The sequence below is a fragment of the Larimichthys crocea genome, chromosome VI (genome assembly GCF_000972845.2).
Source record: "Larimichthys crocea isolate SSNF chromosome VI, L_crocea_2.0, whole genome shotgun sequence".
NCBI lineage: Eukaryota > Metazoa > Chordata > Actinopteri > Sciaenidae > Larimichthys > Larimichthys crocea.
Window position 1 is genome coordinate 23,081,879 of NC_040016.1, and position 17,112 is coordinate 23,098,990.

Here is a 17,112-nt window from a genome sequence, read left to right on the forward strand (position 1 = left end):
AAACTCCAGAAAGAAGCAGTGAATGTGTGATGATTCATTGCATGTTCTGGAACAGGACTGTTGTTTTCATTTTCACCACACGATGATAAAACTGTCTGTAAAATAGCTTTTGTGAGACGTTCTGAACACTGACCTCTTTCCAAATGTATCACATCATATTAGTTGATTATTTATTTTGTTAAAGAGTTTTAAATTACTTAAACACATTAAAATCAATCCCCTGAACGACGCCTGACTGACTGTGGTGATTTCACTTCACGTGTTTAACTCGTTTGTGACACCTTGACCCAAACTGCCACATATCTCCAATAGCAGTGACTTGATTGGCTGACACGATTCACTCCGCCTGATCTTGGACTAACTTCAGATAAATGAACAGTAGGAAGAAAAAGTCTAATCAAACTTTTGTGAGTCACCAGCTCAACAAGTCGCGTTCACAGGGAAGCTGAGTCGACGTACAGGCGGGTCTGCTCGGGTCATTGTTGGGAAACAGAAACAGCCTCCTGTAGTTTCCTCTGGAGCTCAGAGCACCAGGGGGGTGTCGGTGTTTGGACCACAGGCACTTTGAGGTTTACAGGCCAGGGCGGGAACCGGAGCCGGTGTCATGCCAGAACCAGAGCTGAGTGAGCAGGCAATGCAATCTAGATCAGCAGGTTGGAGTAGTGAGTAATATTCAGTACTGCTGTGTCCCTGTGACACGCCCTCTGCATCTGTCTGTACTATCTGTACCAGAAGCTTTCACATTTAGTATTTCAGGGTTTGATGAAGAATTCACCTGCACGGAGAAAGTTTTCCACAGTAAAACACTTTGAGTCAGTGAGTTCTGTCCAAACTGCTGCGAAAATGTTTGAGTTCATTTTTCATTCCGACTTTTTGATATTTGTATCATTTCATTGCCAACGACTCTGCAGGAGGAAAGAAACAATCCATTCGCTGATCACGAGCTAATTCATGCATCTATTTTGATAAGTGATTAATAATTTTGGTCATTTCTTTATGTCTCAGCATTCCTCACTTCTCTTTATTTCACGGTAAACTGAGTAACAACACAAGCTGGGATGGCTCCAGAACCTGACATAAAACAAATAATTCACAGATTCATTATAAATAATCAGAATATTCATTAATAATGAAATGAATAATCTCTTGTAGACTTACTGAGGCTTGGCTAATAAAAACTGTTTGTTCAGGACCTGCTTTTGTGTTTAGTCTTGAGGATCCAGATTGAGTATATTGTACATTATATAATGTTGGAATGTGAAAAGCAGGTAAAGTATGCAGAATGTGGGAAGACTAAATAATCAGCCAGATATTTGTGGTTTTATGACTCTCCAGCAGCTCAGACTGACTCACTCCAGCATGGGTTCATGAAGCAGTGACTCAGCAGGTGATGGTTTCACAGTTGTTGGACTAATAATAATAATCGTGTTGGCTCCACAGGCACCAAACGAGAAGCAAACGGTGTCTGAAGGAGCCAAAGAGTTCAAGAGTATCCCGATGTTCAAAACAGAGAAACACACACATCACATCTGTTAGTGTTGAAATATGAAATGCTAACTCCAAATGTGAGCATGTCTCGTTCTGCCAGCTCTAAATCTCCTCCAGGTTCACGAGATGGAACGAATTTGTCTTCAGACAAGAAGCCGCTCGGTGTCGCTTCAAGAAGAAAAGCATCTCCTGGAACAACGTGGCAGCCATGTTTGTTGATTAGCACACATCGTGATCGTGGAGATAAATCAAATCTTCAGTGATCGGCACATGGAGGCTGCAGCTGCTGTGAGATTAGAACTGATCTATATGAGCAGGACGCACTCTTTGACCTCTGATGTTTTGGTAACGAAGGCTCCAAAAATTCAGAATATGTCGGAGGAGGCGAGAGACTTTTTAAAGGAGTCTGTCACAAACATCTGCTGCTTGTCTCAGCAAAGAGCTCAAATGTGTCATTTTTCATCACAGTGAACCACAATGCAAATCAGACAGCGAGTTTCATGTGTTCTACAGGACGTCAAAAAGAAGCCACAACCTGCAGTTCCTCTAACGTCCACCTGAGGCTGGCTCCAGAAGTGAGTCAGTCTCCATAAGTCCCCATGTCCAAATGTCCAACTTCACAGCAGAAATAAACATGTTTACAGCCTGGTACAAAAAACAGTTTTGGTCTCTGTAGCTAATTTCCCCGTTCATGACAACTGTACTGAGGGTGAATTTATATACAACTCACCTGTTCACATTATATTAAGGCTTAAAGTTATGCAGGGTTAAGAGCGTGGACGCTTTGATTGACAGGTGGGTGTTATAATGAACAAAATGATGTGGAGACCAAAGTGTGCACAACAATGAATTATCTTTTTCAAGTTACGGTTACTATATACTAAAAGTTTTTACCCTTTGAACTGCATGAAAAGTGATTTATAAATAATGTTTAAGAGCTCTAGTGATAAAAAGATCAAATAAAATAAAGAAATAGAATACAATTAATAATGAGTAGAGTGACGTGAATAAAATGTGTATAAATATAGTATATTTACAGTATAATTTATACAATTTCTAAGTGTAAAAGTATCACTGTATGAAAAAACATGAACATACTAAAAAATACATTTATTAGGAGGTCATGAGCCGCCTTACTCTGCCTCTGATTGGCCGATCCTGACGAAGGCAAACGAGTAAAAACATAACAAATCTTATTTTCAGGTGAGTGTGCACGAATGAAAACACTTCTAAATGTTTATTTTCTGTGCATCTGACTGAAGTGAGTCTTCACATGTGGAGAGGTGAAATACAGCTGGGATGGTGGAGGTGAAGCTCTGTGATGTCTTTTTACAGCAGCGCCACCTAGTGGAAGATCTGCATCACAGCGGCTGTGAGACGAGTCAGAAATGAGTTTTTTGAACTGAAATCATAAGACAGCTGATGATCTTTTAAACTGGATGGGGGGTTGCAGAGCAGCGAGTCAGAGGTGCTCTGCAGAAGTTCAGTTCATTTCAGAGCTTTATTGCCCCTCCAGGGGAAATTTGATTTGCAGTGACAATGCAACTTACACAACAAACAATATATAGACAAACAGTGACATATAACAATGACGCAAAGTAAAGCAACCAAAACTTGATTTAAACAATCCTAAACGAAGTTAGAATATAAGTGACAGAAGGCAAAAAGTCTATAAAAGATAAACAGATGCCACAAGAACAGTGCGATTTAAGAATTGTGCAAATTGATCGCATTGATCGCATTGATCGCATTGATCGCATTGATCGCATTGATTGCATTGATTGCATTGATCGCATTGATTGCATTGATTGCACGTGGAACAAAGGAGAATTTGTACCTATTTGTTCGTGCCCTAGGTAGCATGTATCTCCGTCCAGACGGCAGAGAAATAAATTCCTGCAACAATGGGTGGTCAGGGCGAGACAGGATGGACCGAGCCTTCTGTAGGACTCGTCTGTCAAAGATCTCTGAGAGACAGAGCTGCTGCTGCCAATTATCTTGTTGGCATCTCTCACAATTTTGAACAGACGCCCATCGGTGGGTGTTACCATTATGTGAAACTGCCAGTTTGACCGCACGTCAAACTGGCAGTTTCACATAATCAGCTTCTGTCGACTCGCTGGCTGTCCTCACTGAAGATTCTGAACAAATCAGAGGTATGAAACAGATTTTTTAAAACTAAAATATACTTCTGTGACTCTTTGTGTCGCCGAAGCTGCTGTGTGAGTTATGAGCAAACACACACACACACACACACACACTCTGTGGGGTTATGTAAGGTTGTTTGTTTCAGGGATGTGAAACCTCACTAATGATGACTAATTTTCTCCTTCCTTTAAACTGTCGCCTGAGTCTGACAATCGTTCAGATGTTTTGTTGTGTGTCATCAGTGAAAAAGATTAAAGAATAAATTATTATTCAGGCACACTTAAAGGTCTGAAGGCTCTCCTTTAAGTGTCTGATCCTGGACCACATCCTGACACAGAATGACCACATTAATGTATTTAAATACTGTTGTATTTACAGTGTTACAAACTGGGCATCATGTAAAAATCAGTACTTGTGATTTCATGCCTCCGAGTGTAATCCCACTTGAATAAGACAATCTAATAAAGTTTCTTGTGAAGTGAAGAAAAGTGTTTGTCTCTCAGGTAAAAATGTTCTTTTGATATCTTCCAGATCTTGACAGAGGACAGATGGCAACACATATGGAGCTCCTGGAAATTTTGGAGAATTTGAATGAAAAGGTTTTTAAAAAATTCAAGTGGTACCTGCAGAAGAAGGAGATCTTAGAGGGATTCCCACCAGTTCCAAAGAGTCGACTGGAGAATGCCGACAGGATCGACACAGTGGATCGGATGGTGGAGATCTACAGTACAAACACTATGAAGGTGGCCAGAATGCTTTTAGAAAGGATGGATGAGAATGATCTAGTGGGGAATTTATCAAACATCAGGACATCAGGACTTTCAGGTAAGCCGTTAATAAAAGGATGTGACAGAGAGGGAGTTTGGGAGGATCCTCGGTTCGATCCCCTCCCTGCATGTTGAAGTGTCCTTGGGCAAAATACTGAACCCAAATTGCTCCCAAAGGCTGTGTCATCAGTGTATGAATGTGTGTGAATGGGTGAATGAGATATGTACTGTAAAGCACTTTGAGTGGTCAGAAGACTAGAAAGGCGTTATATAAGTACAGTCCATTTATCATTTAGAATCGGACCCAGAAGGTTGATCATCACTTTAGTAATTTTATCAGGTTGCAGCCATGTCTGGGACATGTAGAGCAAAGATCAGAGCTGTCAACTGATCACCACCCGGTGAGGACGAACTGTTAACATGGCTGAGGCCGTGGTCTCTGAAGGATGGTGGCTGGGGATATGGACAAGCAGACAAGTTTTCAAAGCCTGTATTGTGGAGGCAGCTGGATCAAGTCTCAGTTGGACCCCTGGTCTTGGTTGACACATCTCTGAGTCAAACCTCAAGTTCTGGTAACCGAACAGTAGACAAGCTCTTCACTTTTGCAAACATACCAGAGTTGTCCTGGGAGTTTGCTCAATACTTGCTTGCCTGTTAAGTTGTGACACAGAATGAATGGAATGGACTCCCCTCCTTTGATTGGTCATTTTCAATGCTCTGTCTCTGACCTCATTTGTTTCTCATGTAATTGTCCTGTCTTTGACCATCAGTTACTCAGACAATATTACTTACAATTAATGTAATACTATCTTCAGATGAACAAAATTAGCATTTTGTCATTTGTGTCATCTCTTTTTTTATTCATTCAGAGATTGACAAGTATCAGCATAAACTCAAGTCCAACCTGAAGAAGAAGTTTCTGCGTTTATTCGAGACAATCACAAAAGCAGGAAATTTTAAACTTCTAAATGAGATCTACACAGAGCTCTACATGACAGAAGGAGAGGTCATCATTGAGCACGAGATCAGACAGATTGAAACAGCATTCAGGAAAACCGAGAGACCAACAATCAGCTGTGAAGACATCTTTAAAGCCTCACCTGGAAGAGATGAACCAATCAGAACAGTGATGACAAAGGGAGTGGCTGGCATTGGGAAAACAGTCTTAACACAGAAGTTCACTCTGGACTGGGCTGAAGACAAAGCCAACCAGGACATACAGTTCATGTTTCCATTCACTTTCAGAGAGCTGAATGTGCTGAAAGAGAAACAGTTCAGCTTGGTGGAACTTGTTCATCACTTCTTCACTGAAACCAAAGAAGCAGGAATCTGCAGGTTTCAAGACTTCCAGGTTGTGTTCATCTTTGACGGTCTGGATGAGTGTCGACTTCCTCTGGACTTCCACAACACTGAGATCCTGACTGATGTTACAGAGTCCACCTCAGTGGATGTGCTGCTGACAAACCTCATCAGGGGGAAACTGCTTCCCTCTGCTCGCCTCTGGATAACCACAAGACCTGCAGCAGCCAATCAGATCCCTCCTGACTGTGTTGACATGGTGACAGAGGTCAGAGGGTTCACTGACCCACAGAAGGACGAGTACTTCAAGAAGAGATTCAGAGATGAGGAGCAGGCCAGCAGAATCATCTCCCACATCAAGACATCACGAAGCCTCCACATCATGTGCCACATCCCAGTCTTCTGCTGGATCTCTGCTACAGTTCTGGAGGATCTGTTGAAGACCAGAGAGGGAGGAGAGCTGCCCAAGACCCTGACTGAGATGTACATCCACTTCCTGGTGGTTCAGTCCAAAGTGAAGAACATCAAGTATGATGGAGGGGCTGGGTCAGATCCACACTGGAGTCCAGAGAGCAGGAAGATGATTGAGTCTCTGGGAAAACTGGCTTTTGAGCAGCTGCAGAAAGGAAACCTGATCTTCTATGAATCAGACCTGACAGAGTGTGGCATCGATATCAGAGCAGCCTCAGTGTACTCAGGAGTGTTCACACAGATCTTTAAAGAGGAGAGAGGACTGTACCAGGACAAGGTGTTCTGCTTCGTCCATCTGAGTGTTCAGGAGTTTCTGGCTGCTCTTCATGTCCATCTGACCTTCATCAACTCTGGAGTCAATCTGCTGTCAGAAGAACAAAGAACATCCTGGTGGTCTAAAGTCTTCAGAGACAAACCTAAACTAACACATCTCTACCAGAGTGCTGTGGACAAGGCCTTACAGAGTCCAAATGGACACCTGGACTTGTTCCTCCGCTTCCTCCTGGGACTTTCACTGCAGACCAATCAGACTCTCCTACGAGGTCTGCTGACACAGACAGGAAGTGACTCAAAAACCAATCAGGAAACAGTCGAGTACATCAAGAAGAAGATTGAAGAGACTCCCTCTGCAGAGAGAAGCATCAACCTGTTCCACTGTCTGAATGAACTGAATGATCGTTCTCTAGTGGAGCAGATCCAACAGTCCCTGAGTTCAGGAAGTCTCTCCACAGAGGAACTCTCTCCTGCTCAGTGGTCAGCTCTGGTCTTCATCTTACTGACATCAGAAGAAGATCTGGACGTGTTTGACCTGAAGAAATTCTCTGCTTCAGAGGAGGCTCTTCTGAGGCTGCTGCCAGTGATCAAAGCCTCCAACAAAGCTCTGTAGGTGGATGGATCATTAGATATTTTAAATTGTGAACTTTATATTTCATGGAGAAGAAAGACAAAGTTTTTCACTGTTGTATTGCATTTTTAATGCAGGTTGAGTGACTGTAACCTCTCAGAGAGAAGCTGTGAAGCTCTGTCCTCAGTTCTCAGCTCCCAGTCCTCTAGTCTGAAAGATCTGGACCTCAGCAACAATGACCTGCAGGATTCAGGAGTGAAGAAGCTCTGTGCTGGACTGGAGAGTCCACACTGTACACTGGAAAGTCTCAGGTTAGAATTTAGATTTTTTGTTAAAGATGATCAATTCTAACAACATTATTATTTAGATTTTTTGTTAAAGATGATCAATTCTAACAACATTATTACTGTTTAACACGACTTAAAGTGACGTCTGTGAAGAACTAATAGAGAATTCTGTATAGATGTTCTGTTACCGACTTGTGTTTGTCTTAATTCAAATATCTCCAGGCTGTCAGGCTGTCTGATCACAGAGGAAGGCTGCTCTTCTCTGGCCTCAGCTCTGAGCTCCAACCCCTCCCATCTGAGAGAGCTGGACCTGAGCTACAATCATCCAGGAGACTCAGGAGTGAAGCTGCTGTCTGCTGGACTGGAGGATCCACACTGGAGACTGGACACTCTCAGGTATGGACCGACAGTTTGGAGTCTGCCATACTCAAACTGTCGGTTTCTTTGTGGAGGCATAGTACACGAAAGTTCAGAACAGGCTTAATGTTGCAGAAAGTCCGTATTTATATTTAGTTGTTCAACTCCTTCCTGATATCTGGTGAGTTCAGCTCATTATGTTTGTGTTTCCTTCTAGTATGGACTATGGTGGAGAGCAGAGACTGAAACCTGGTGTGAGGAAGTGTAAGTGTGGATTCAGTTTGAAGGCAACACATGAACATTTCCTGAACACTAGTGTTTTGAGACTGACGTGTTTTTACAGACACATCAGGAATTGTTTGAATGTCATATTTCTTAAAGGGAGTTTGGTGTCATATTTATATACAGCAGAGGGAGCTTTAGTTTAATTAGACATATTTAATTATTTTTTAATGTTTTGTCAATGCTACAGAAACACTCGGTAACTGTTACGCATGATGAGGTTGTCTGACGTTGACTGCTGTTAGTTACTGACGTGGCTGATGCAGAAATATGTTCATCTTTGCTACAATCTACGATAAATGATGAACATTAATGTAAACATTAGAACAGCTGCAGAGGGAGTGATGCGAGTAGTGAACAGTCTCAGTGTTGTTATTTGGTCAGGGCTTCCTGTTGTATATAACAGTTAACCGTGCAGTTGTGTTGGATAATAAAGTTCTCGCTCTCTCATCAGATGCCTGTGAACTCACACTGGTCCCGGACACGGCAAACCGACGCCTCAAACTGTCTGACAACGGGAAGGTCGCGTGGGTGAGGGAGGATCAGTCGTATCCTGATCATCCAGAGAGATTCGACCACTGGGTCCAGCTGCTGTGCAGAAACGCTCTGACCGATCGCTGGTACTGGGAGGTCGAGTGGAGCGGGCTGGTTCACATCGCGGTGTCTTACAGAGGAATCAGAAGGAAAGGAGACGGATATGACAGCAGGTTTGGAGGGAACGATCAGTCCTGGAGTCTGTGCTGCTCCGATCACAGCCACTCTGTCTGGCACAATAACGTGAGAACCGACATCCCTCTGTCGCCCTCGGTCTCTGACAGAGTAGCAGTGTATGTGGACTGTCCTGCTGGCTCTCTGTCCTTCTACAGAGTCTGCTCTGACACCCTGATCCACCTCCACACCTTCAACACCACATTCACTGAACCTCTTTATCCCGGGTTTGGGCTCCTGAAGTCTGGCTCCTCAGTGTCTCTGTGTCAGGGCCGGTCTTAGCTATGGGCAATGTGGGCGACCGCCCAGGGTGCATGGGGGGCGCACGAGCGCCCGAAAAAGCAAAAAAACCTCACGAATTTTCGATACCGCTCATTAAGTTAGCGGAGCGGGCGCCCCAGGAGCGGGGTGATGACAAGGCAGAGGGGGGCGGCGGACAGACTGATGGGGGCGCACGGGCGGCCGTGAGGGCGCACGAGAAAATGTTCGCCTCGGGGTGGGGTGGGGGGTGTTCGCCCAGGGCGCAAATGTGGCCAGGACCGGCGCTGCTCTGTGTAGAGAAAAGGTGTCCACCTGGTAGAACATGGCATGAAGAACAGTGCATTTGTATCTAACTTTTATTGTTCATTTTTTCATTTTTAAAATGTTTAAAATGTCTTTACATCTCTTCAATATCTTTAAAAAAAAGTTGAGCTAAAACAAAAAGCAAACTAAACTAAATAAAGAAATCTGCATATAGATCTTTATCTTCAGTTATATTGTTTCTTTTCCTTTAATTATATTGTTTCCTTTGTCTTTGGTGTTTTGTGCATGGAAACTGTCTGATGGGAAGTAAATAAAGAAATAAAAAACAAGTATCTTTGCCTTAAATGACAGATAATACGATTTAAATGATTTTTACACGCTGGTTTCATGTAATTATTTAATGGTTATTTATTAATTTTGGCGCTTTCCGCCCTCCGTACTTTTAGAAACAGGCACGTGACAGTGACATTTGGCGCCTTTTCTTTCCATTGTTGTACATCCGGGTCACGAAGGACATCTCCTTCCGGCGTGACATAAACAAACGGCACGTTCCGTCTCTCTCGCGCTGGTTCCGAACATTAACGGGGTCCAAACGGCGGTTCGGGGGTTCCGTTAAGCCCGGCCGCTTCGGTCCGGGCGGAGGAGCCGCCGTTACCATGGTGAAGTGTGTCGTGTCCGGCTGTCCGAACCGGACGGCGAGCGTCAACCGGGCCGCCTACAGCCGAACACCGAAGAGGTTCTTCAGCTTCCCCAGCGACCCGGCTCGAGTCAAGGTACGGAACCGAACCGGAGATAAGACGCTGACACCGGGCTGTTACCGAGCTGACACCGAGCTGACACCGGGCTGACACCGAGCTGACACCGGGCTGACACCGGGCTGACACCGAGCTGTTACCGGGTTTAACTGGTGACGTGTTAACAGACCGAGCTGCTGTGATCAGAACTTTAACTGTGACGCTTCTTTAGTCATGAATAATTAATGAAGTTAAAGTATCTGAACGTTTGAAGACGTCACTGTTTGTACGTGTCTTTGTCACGTGACACTGTAACATGTGTATCTCTGACTTTGTAGCTTTCTTAGTAGTTGTCAGATCGTCACGTCCTCAGTTCTTCATGTCGTCAGGTCCTCAGATTGTCAGGTCCTCAGGTCCTCAGGTTGTCAGGTCTTCAGGTCGTCGGGTCTTCAGGTCTTCAGGTCCTCAGGTCTTCAGGTCCTCAGATCTTCAGGTCCTCAGATCTTCAGGTCCTCAGATCTTCAGATTGTCAGGTCCTCAGGTTGTCAGGTCCTCAGGTCTTCAGGTCCTCAGATTGTCAGGTTGTCAGGTCCTCGGATTGTCAGATTTTCAGGTCCTCAGGTTGTCAGGTCTTCAGGTCCTCGGGTCTTCAGGTCCTCGGGTCGTCAGGTCTTCAGGTTGTCAGGTCTTCAGGTCCTCAGGTTGTCAGGTCCTCAGATTGTCAGGTTGTCAGGTCTTCAGGTCCTCAGGTCTTCAGGTCCTCAGGTTGTCAGGTCTTCAGGTCCTCGGGTCATCAGGTCCTCAGGTTGTCAGGTCTTCAGGTCCTCGGGTCATCAGGTCCTCAGGTTGTCAGGTCTTCAGGTTGTCAGGTCTTCAGGTCCTCAGGTTGTCAGGTCCTCAGGTTGTCAGGTCCTCAGGTTGTCAGGTCCTCAGATTGTCAGGTCCTCAGGTTGTCAGGTCTTCAGGTCCTCAGGTCCTCAGGTCTTCAGGTCCTCAGGTTGTCAGGTCTTCAGGCCCTGAGGTTCAGGTCTTCAGGCCCTGAGGTTCAGGTCTTCAGGCCCTGAGGTTCAGGTCTTCAGGCCCTGAGGTGAGCCCTTAGATTTTGTCAGGTTCATTAACCTGATGAATGGATTTGTTTCGATGTTCAGGTGTGGCTGGCGGCTCTGAGGGAGACCGACAAGCAGGACTGGACAGAGCAGGATCTCATCTGTGAAGACCACTTCCTGCCGGAGGACGTCTCAGCCAGCGGGGTCAACAGCGATGCCATTCCCATCATGCCTCCTTTCTTGGATGAGCCGCTGGGCCTGATCAGTCCCTGGGGAGCTGAGTCCTCTGATGAGGAGGAGGAGGAGGAGCAGTGGACCACTGGAGGCTGCGAGGAGCAAGAGGAGCATGAAGGTGGAGATGATGCTCCTCCTGCACCGGATCCAGCGCAGCAGGTCTGGACAGTTTGTTTAACGTTTCTCTTATGTTGTTTTTATATCATCAGTTTTACGTCACAGACAGATCACAGACCAGTCTTTACAGCAGCAGTGACACTTAGAGTTCATAAGATTGTTGGTCTTTAGGTCTTTAGGTCTTCGGGTCTTTAGGTCTTCAGGTCTTTAGGTCCTCTAGTCTTTAGGTCTTCTGGTCTTTAGGTCTTCTGGTCTTTAGGTCTTCGGGTCTTTAGGTCTTCGGGTCTTTAGGTCTTCTAGTCTTTAGGTCTTTAGGTCTTTAGGTCTTCTAGTCTTTAGGTCTTTGGGTCTTTAGGTCTTTGGGTCTTTAGGTCTTAGGGTCTTTAGGTCTTCTAGTCTTTAGGTCTTCGGGTCTTTAGGTCTTTAGGTCTTCTAGTCTTTAGGTCTTCTAGTCTTTAGGTCTTCTAGTCTTTGGGTCTTTAGGTCTTCTAGTCTTTAGGTCTTCTAGTCTTTGGGTCTTCTAGTCTTTAGGTCTTGGGTCTTGGGTCTTTAGGTCTTTGGGTCTTTAGGTCTTTGGGTCTTTAGGTCTTTAGGTCTTTGGGTCTTTAGGTCTTTGGGTCTTTAGGTCTTTAGGTCTTCAGGTCTTTGGGTCTTTAGGTCTTCTAGTCTTTGGGTCTTTAGGTCTTTGGGTCTTTGGGTCTTTGGGTCTTTAGGTCTTTAGGTCTTTGGGTCTTTAGGTCTTTAGGTCTTTGGGGTCCTCTAGTCTTTGGGTCCTCTAGTCTTTGGGTCCTCTAGTCTTTAGGTCTTGGGTCTTTAGGTCTTTAGGTCTTTAGGTCTTCAGGTCTTTGGGTCTTTAGGTCTTCTAGTCTTTGGGTCTTTAGGTCTTTAGGTCTTCTAGTCTTTAGGTCTTTGGGTCTTTAGGTCTTTAGGTCTTCTAGTCTTTAGGTCTTCAGGTCTTTAGGTCTTGGGTCTTCTAGTCTTTAGGTCTTTGGGTCTTTAGGTCTTCTAGTCTTTAGGTCTTGGGTCTTTGGGTCTTTAGGTCTTTGGGTCTTTAGGTCTTCTAGTCTTTAGGTCTTTGGGTCTTTAGGTCTTTGGGTCTTTGGGTCTTTAGGTCTTTAGGTCTTTAGGTGTTCTAGTCTTTAGGTCTTTGGGTCTTTAGGTCTTTGGGTCTTTAGGTCTTCTAGTCTTTAGGTCTTTAGGTCTTTGGGTCTTCAGGTCTTTGGGTCTTCAGGTCTGCATATCCGTCCACATAACACTGTCTTTTTTTCTTTCTTTCTTTTATCTGTAAACATAAATGACAGAAACTCACCAATCGAAAACGATGTCCAATAATCAGAAGATGATGAAGATCATTTTGTCAGTTTGTTTAAGTAAGTAAACCACAGCAGGTTTGATTTGCTCTGATTTCCAGGATCCAGGTGGAGGTTTGGAAGATCCTGGAGAGGCTGAGAAGACCAGGTAACAAACGCCTCGGCTGCTGGTTTGAATATTTCTGGTTAACTTCATGGATTCTTGTGGGACTCTTCCCTGTTTGGTTTGAGCAGAAGTCATGAACTCCTCAGACGTCTTCTTGTTTCCAGTGCTGCTCAGCGACAGAGGAAACACTCCATCCCCTCAGGTGTCAGCAGACAAGGTGAGAGACGCCAAATGACACCAGTCGTCCGTGAAGGTGTGGACGTGTCTCTTCATCTCAATCTGTGCTCTCTGTGTTCAGACCTGTCTCTGGGGATGCTGACTCAGCGTTTTCTGGAGCTGCTGCTGACAGCGCCGGACGGGTCCGTGGACCTCAGGCAGGTCGCCGCGAGCCTGGAGATCCGCAGACGGCGAGTGTATGACATCACCAACGTCCTGGACGGGATCAACTTGATCCAGAAAGAGTCGTGTAACAGGATCAAGTGGATGTGAGTCTTCAACAGGTTCCAGCTGATATCACTGACTAGTCCAGCAGCAGTCAGCTTTTCTCTTCTTAGCTTCCTGCGTCAGCGTCCTCTTCACTCTCTGCTCCTCTGCCATCCTGTTGCTTTAATCATGAAATGTAATCTGTCTTCAGAGGAAAGTGTCCGGTCTCCAGTTTTCTGTGGAAGAACCAGCAGAAGTTCCAGAGAGAGTTGGAGAACCTGAAGCTGGTGGAGGACACGCTGGACGGCCTCATCAAAAGCTGCGCCCAGCAGCTCTTCGACATGACCGACGACATGGAAAACGCTGCATATCCTTTTTCACATCTGGCCCCCCAGAATATCACTGGATTCAGGAACAGCCCAGTGAAGAGAAAATGTATGTTTGTATGTTCAAGTGAAATGAAACAAACTCTGAGTTGATGTAAGGATGCTGGTTGATGGATGTCCTCCTTAACTGTGATTTGGAGTTATTGAATTCTAAAGGTGCACCTGAAATGATCCAAACCCAGGAGGCCAAACTGTTTATTTCCTTTTATTGTTGTGTATTGAACTGTGTTGGTGTTACAACAGCTCAAATGTTCATGGCCCCACTGTTTATGGAGATATTAAACACCGTAATGATTCTATCTGCTGGATTCTTGGATATTTTTCTTTAACCTTTCCTCACGATGGCCTACGTGACCCACGAGGACGTCAGCCGGCTCCAAGCCTTCCAGGAGCAGACGGTGATCGTGGTCAAAGCTCCGGAGGAAACTAAACTGGAGATTCCTGCACCGAGAGAGGTAAACTCACCTCTTCTGTCTTCACTTCAAGGGACAGTTTGACTTATTTGAAGTGTGGTCGAATGAGGTACCGATCCAGAGTCATTCAAAAAGCAGACAGGAGGACCAACGTGAAGCTAACTGATGTACTGCTGTGGACGGGGGCAGCAACAAAACGGGTTTTAGCTGGTTCTGGTGAACAGACACAAGTCAGTCGAGCGTGTCTGTTTAAATGAGGAGAGGGAGCACGGGTGGCAAGGAAGTCTGTCGGGTTCTGATCCAAACGTGTGTGTGTGTGTGTGTGTATATATACAGGACATCATCCAGATCCACCTGAAGGCGGGCCGGGCTCCCATCATGGTGGTGGCCTGTGAGGTGGGCTCAGGAGACGGCGTGACCTCCGACCCCGGACAGAAAAGCAGCTTCTTTTCATCACTGGACAAGAGTCGGATCAGGACGACGGCGCTGCACACAGGTGACCCAAACACCTGTCCATCATGTTCATCCTCTGACACATAACAACAAAAGGATTGATAGTCTTTGACCATGTGTTGAAAATGATTCCACCTCCATTCATTTTAAATTTGATAGTAATTAAAATACGAGTTATTAAAAACAAAAAACAGATCTACAATCAGAACAATGCCATCCACAGTTGATTAACTGCTGCCTCCACCTTGCTCTCCTCGATTTCTTTACTTCTCCTTTGTTCTCAAAGTTCAGGGTTTGTAACTGGAACCAGGACTGGTTCAGTTCTACAGGATCTGCTGGACACACTGCACAAACACCGGAAATGTGCTCTGATAACGTTCTTTGTTTCCTCTCACTGCTGCAGGAGCGTCTTCAGCTCCACACAGTGTGTGACCACCAGACGACCACCAGGAGGCGCCAACCACTCCTCAGTTCGGACACAAATATCGGGAACGCACCAATCAGAGCGTCCGCAGGTACCAACAGGTCCTGCACACGTGACCAGAACATTCTCCTGACACATTTCGATCATGACTCCGCTTATTTCTGCTCGGATGAACGCAGAGATCATCATTACGGACTAGTTAAAAGGTTTTTAAAACGTTTCTGGAACGTTTTCTTGTGTCGGTCTGCTGAGACGTGAAATCATGGAACGGATGGACGATGACCTTTGATTGATGACGAAGCACAGCCTCTGTATCATGTCATCATGACTGAACTGTCAAATCTTTACTTTTTCTCTTTTTCTTTGTGTTTTGGATAAAAAATTTTGGGATCAATAAAAATGACTTGACTGACGGTGTGAAACGTTTCCTGCAGACCACGTCTGATTCTGACTCGTCATCAATGTGAAATTTGACTGGTGGAGTTGTTGAGGTGAAGCTCATTGTGAACTATTGTATGAAGGCAGGTCCACCATTAGGAGTTCTGGATAGGGGCACGATGATGGAGGGGACGTAGTTAGGTCAGTATATCGTATATATTTGGACCCGCAGGATGGGTTTAAGAATTACAGAACCTTAAAGTCCGTGTAAAGGCAACTCTTTCAAAACACAATAAATATGTGACCCCGGACAGAAAAGCAGCTTCTTTTCATCACTGGACAAGAGTCGGATCAGGACGACGGCGCTGCACACAGGTGACCCAAACACCTGTCCATCATGTTCGTCCTCTGACAGTTTATTCTGGTCTGCTGAGCTGACAGTGACGCAGTTATTCAGCCTGTAGAAAAGTGTTTTTATATTATTTATGTTCAATTCGACCTAAAATGAAACATTTGTCCTGGAAAATAGAAAAAGAATTTCTTTAATAATAAATGATGAAATGTTTCCTGTTTAATGGATCGTTCATTTTATTATAAATCATTGGCACTGATTATAGATTTGTCATCGATGTTTGATTTGTCACTTTGTCTTCTGCCACGTGTTTGTTGTAGTTGGTGGTGCAGCCAGCAGGAGGCAGCAGAGGCCTGGATGTCTGTTCAACAGTCAGAGTAATGAGTAATAATAATGATGATTATTGTTAATTATTCACTTCATGATGAGTCACAGTGAAGTGTTGTTATGTCATGTTCAGTCTAAAGGAGTGTTTTCTAAAGTCATCAAATGTTTTGAAGGTTAAATGTGAAAAAGTTGAATATTCTTTTGGAAGCAGCAAAGTTGTGAAGTCAGATGAAGTGTTCATGTGTTGTTACTCTGCTTCACTGAGGTGTGGCTTGCTGAAACAAATCCTCCTCCTCCTTCTGGTCCTGGTCCTGGTCCAGATGAACCACTCCACCCTCCTTGCTGTCAGGACGGGGAACACGAGACTCAAACGCACAGACTTTAACGCGACAAGTGAACGCAGCAGCAGCAGAGGAAAACCCACCTGAAGACGAGGAGTGTGTTCAACGTCTGCAGGTGAGTCTGTTTCCTGTTTCCTCTGGCCTGAAGTGAACAGACTCAGCGGGACAGTGAAGGCAGCGTGTTGCCTTCACTGTCCCAGCAAACAGTCATTCATTCCAGATGTGACTGTGATAGTTTGAGTGAGTGTTGAACATGCTGAAGACTCGAGCCTCGTTGTGTCTGAAGCTGATTATGTAACAGAGACGATGAGTTCTCCGTCAGCCTCCAGATGCTGAGTGACGTTTCCTGTCTGGATTCAGGACGTGAGACTGAATCAGCGAGTGAATGATGTGAAACACGACAAACAACACAGAGATCAAACATGACTCTGTGTTGAGGGCTGCGAAACAATGATCCAAATGTTCAGAAAGCTTTAACACACGTGATCGACCGTCTGTCAGCTGATCACGATGAGCTTCAGCGACCAATGAGAGGACTGGATCAGTGATCAGGGTCAGAGATCCTCTGTGATCCTCTTTGTTTGCTCCGCCGGCCGAGCGCTCGCTGCTGGCTCTCCAGATGTCGCCTCGCAGTTAAACAGCATGTTAATGAACACTGAGTGGAGCTCATTAGTGTCTGCTGGGAGCTAATGAGAGTCGGCTTACACCCTCACATCAGACCTGTCACAGAGGATTCTGGGAGTTTTTGTGGGGTCAGGCTGACTGTGGAGCAGTTTGACCGGTCCGATGTCAGATTGGACTCCACAGCGTGTGACGGAGGGTTACGTTTCTCCAGAACTTCTCCACCCGTGTTGGTGGTCCATGTTTTGTATTTTGTGTAAAGCCTTTCTGA

The 17,112-nt window shown here is 45.1% G+C and overlaps 3 protein-coding genes across 4 annotated transcripts in view; all 3 read left to right on the forward strand.

Annotated features, from left to right (window-relative positions):
* The first annotated feature begins 4,181 nt into the window (after window positions 1-4,181).
* Window positions 4,182-8,961, forward strand: LOC104924067 (NLR family CARD domain-containing protein 3). Its single transcript, XM_027279652.1, has 6 exons — window positions 4,182-4,461; window positions 5,273-7,055; window positions 7,155-7,328; window positions 7,527-7,700; window positions 7,879-7,925; window positions 8,398-8,961. The coding sequence occupies exons 1-6, from the start codon at window positions 4,185-4,187 to the stop codon at window positions 8,931-8,933; spliced, it is 2,991 nt and encodes a 996-aa protein (XP_027135453.1). The 5' UTR covers window positions 4,182-4,184; the 3' UTR covers window positions 8,934-8,961.
* A 684-nt stretch (window positions 8,962-9,645) lies between these two features.
* Window positions 9,646-16,251, forward strand: LOC104924062 (transcription factor E2F6). Of its 2 annotated transcripts, XM_027279409.1 has the most exons (11): window positions 9,646-9,949; window positions 11,059-11,349; window positions 12,719-12,765; window positions 12,852-12,940; window positions 13,022-13,208; window positions 13,358-13,513; window positions 13,873-13,987; window positions 14,282-14,371; window positions 15,506-15,575; window positions 15,873-15,929; window positions 16,145-16,251. In XM_027279409.1, the coding sequence occupies exons 1-11, from the start codon at window positions 9,833-9,835 to the stop codon at window positions 16,156-16,158; spliced, it is 1,233 nt and encodes a 410-aa protein (XP_027135210.1). In that variant the 5' UTR covers window positions 9,646-9,832; the 3' UTR covers window positions 16,159-16,251. The 2 variants fall into 2 exon arrangements, with proteins under 2 accessions (XP_027135210.1, XP_027135211.1); XM_027279410.1 differs by lacking the exons at window positions 15,506-15,575; window positions 15,873-15,929; window positions 16,145-16,251 and adding an exon at window positions 14,802-15,235 and having other exon boundaries at window positions 9,654-9,949; window positions 14,282-14,441.
* LOC104924071 (T-lymphoma invasion and metastasis-inducing protein 2) overlaps window positions 16,233-17,112 on the forward strand; it is a 34,641-nt gene continuing 33,761 nt past the window's right edge. Inside the window, exon 1 of the mRNA XM_027279408.1 lies at window positions 16,233-16,335. The gene's annotated coding sequence lies outside the window, so the exon portion shown is untranslated. The remainder of the gene's footprint in view (window positions 16,336-17,112) is intronic.

What these genes read in the sequence shown, in the direction of transcription:
- LOC104924067 (XM_027279652.1), top strand. Translation starts at nt 4,185, where the DNA reads ATGGCAACACATATGGAGCTCCTGGAAATTTTGGAGAATTTGAATGAA. An exon ending in AAAGCCTCCAACAAAGCTCT is followed by an intron (nt 7,056 to 7,154) that starts GTAGGTGGATGG and finishes TTTTTAATGCAG; the next exon opens with GTTGAGTGACTGTAACCTCT. An exon ending in GAAACCTGGTGTGAGGAAGT is followed by an intron (nt 7,926 to 8,397) that starts GTAAGTGTGGAT and finishes CTCTCTCATCAG; the next exon opens with ATGCCTGTGAACTCACACTG.
- LOC104924062 (XM_027279409.1), top strand. Translation starts at nt 9,833, where the DNA reads ATGGTGAAGTGTGTCGTGTCCGGCTGTCCGAACCGGACGGCGAGCGTC. An exon ending in TGTAACAGGATCAAGTGGAT is followed by an intron (nt 13,209 to 13,357) that starts GTGAGTCTTCAA and finishes ATCTGTCTTCAG; the next exon opens with AGGAAAGTGTCCGGTCTCCA. An exon ending in GAGACGGCGTGACCTCCGAC is followed by an intron (nt 14,372 to 15,505) that starts CCCGGACAGAAA and finishes TAAATATGTGAC; the next exon opens with CCCGGACAGAAAAGCAGCTT.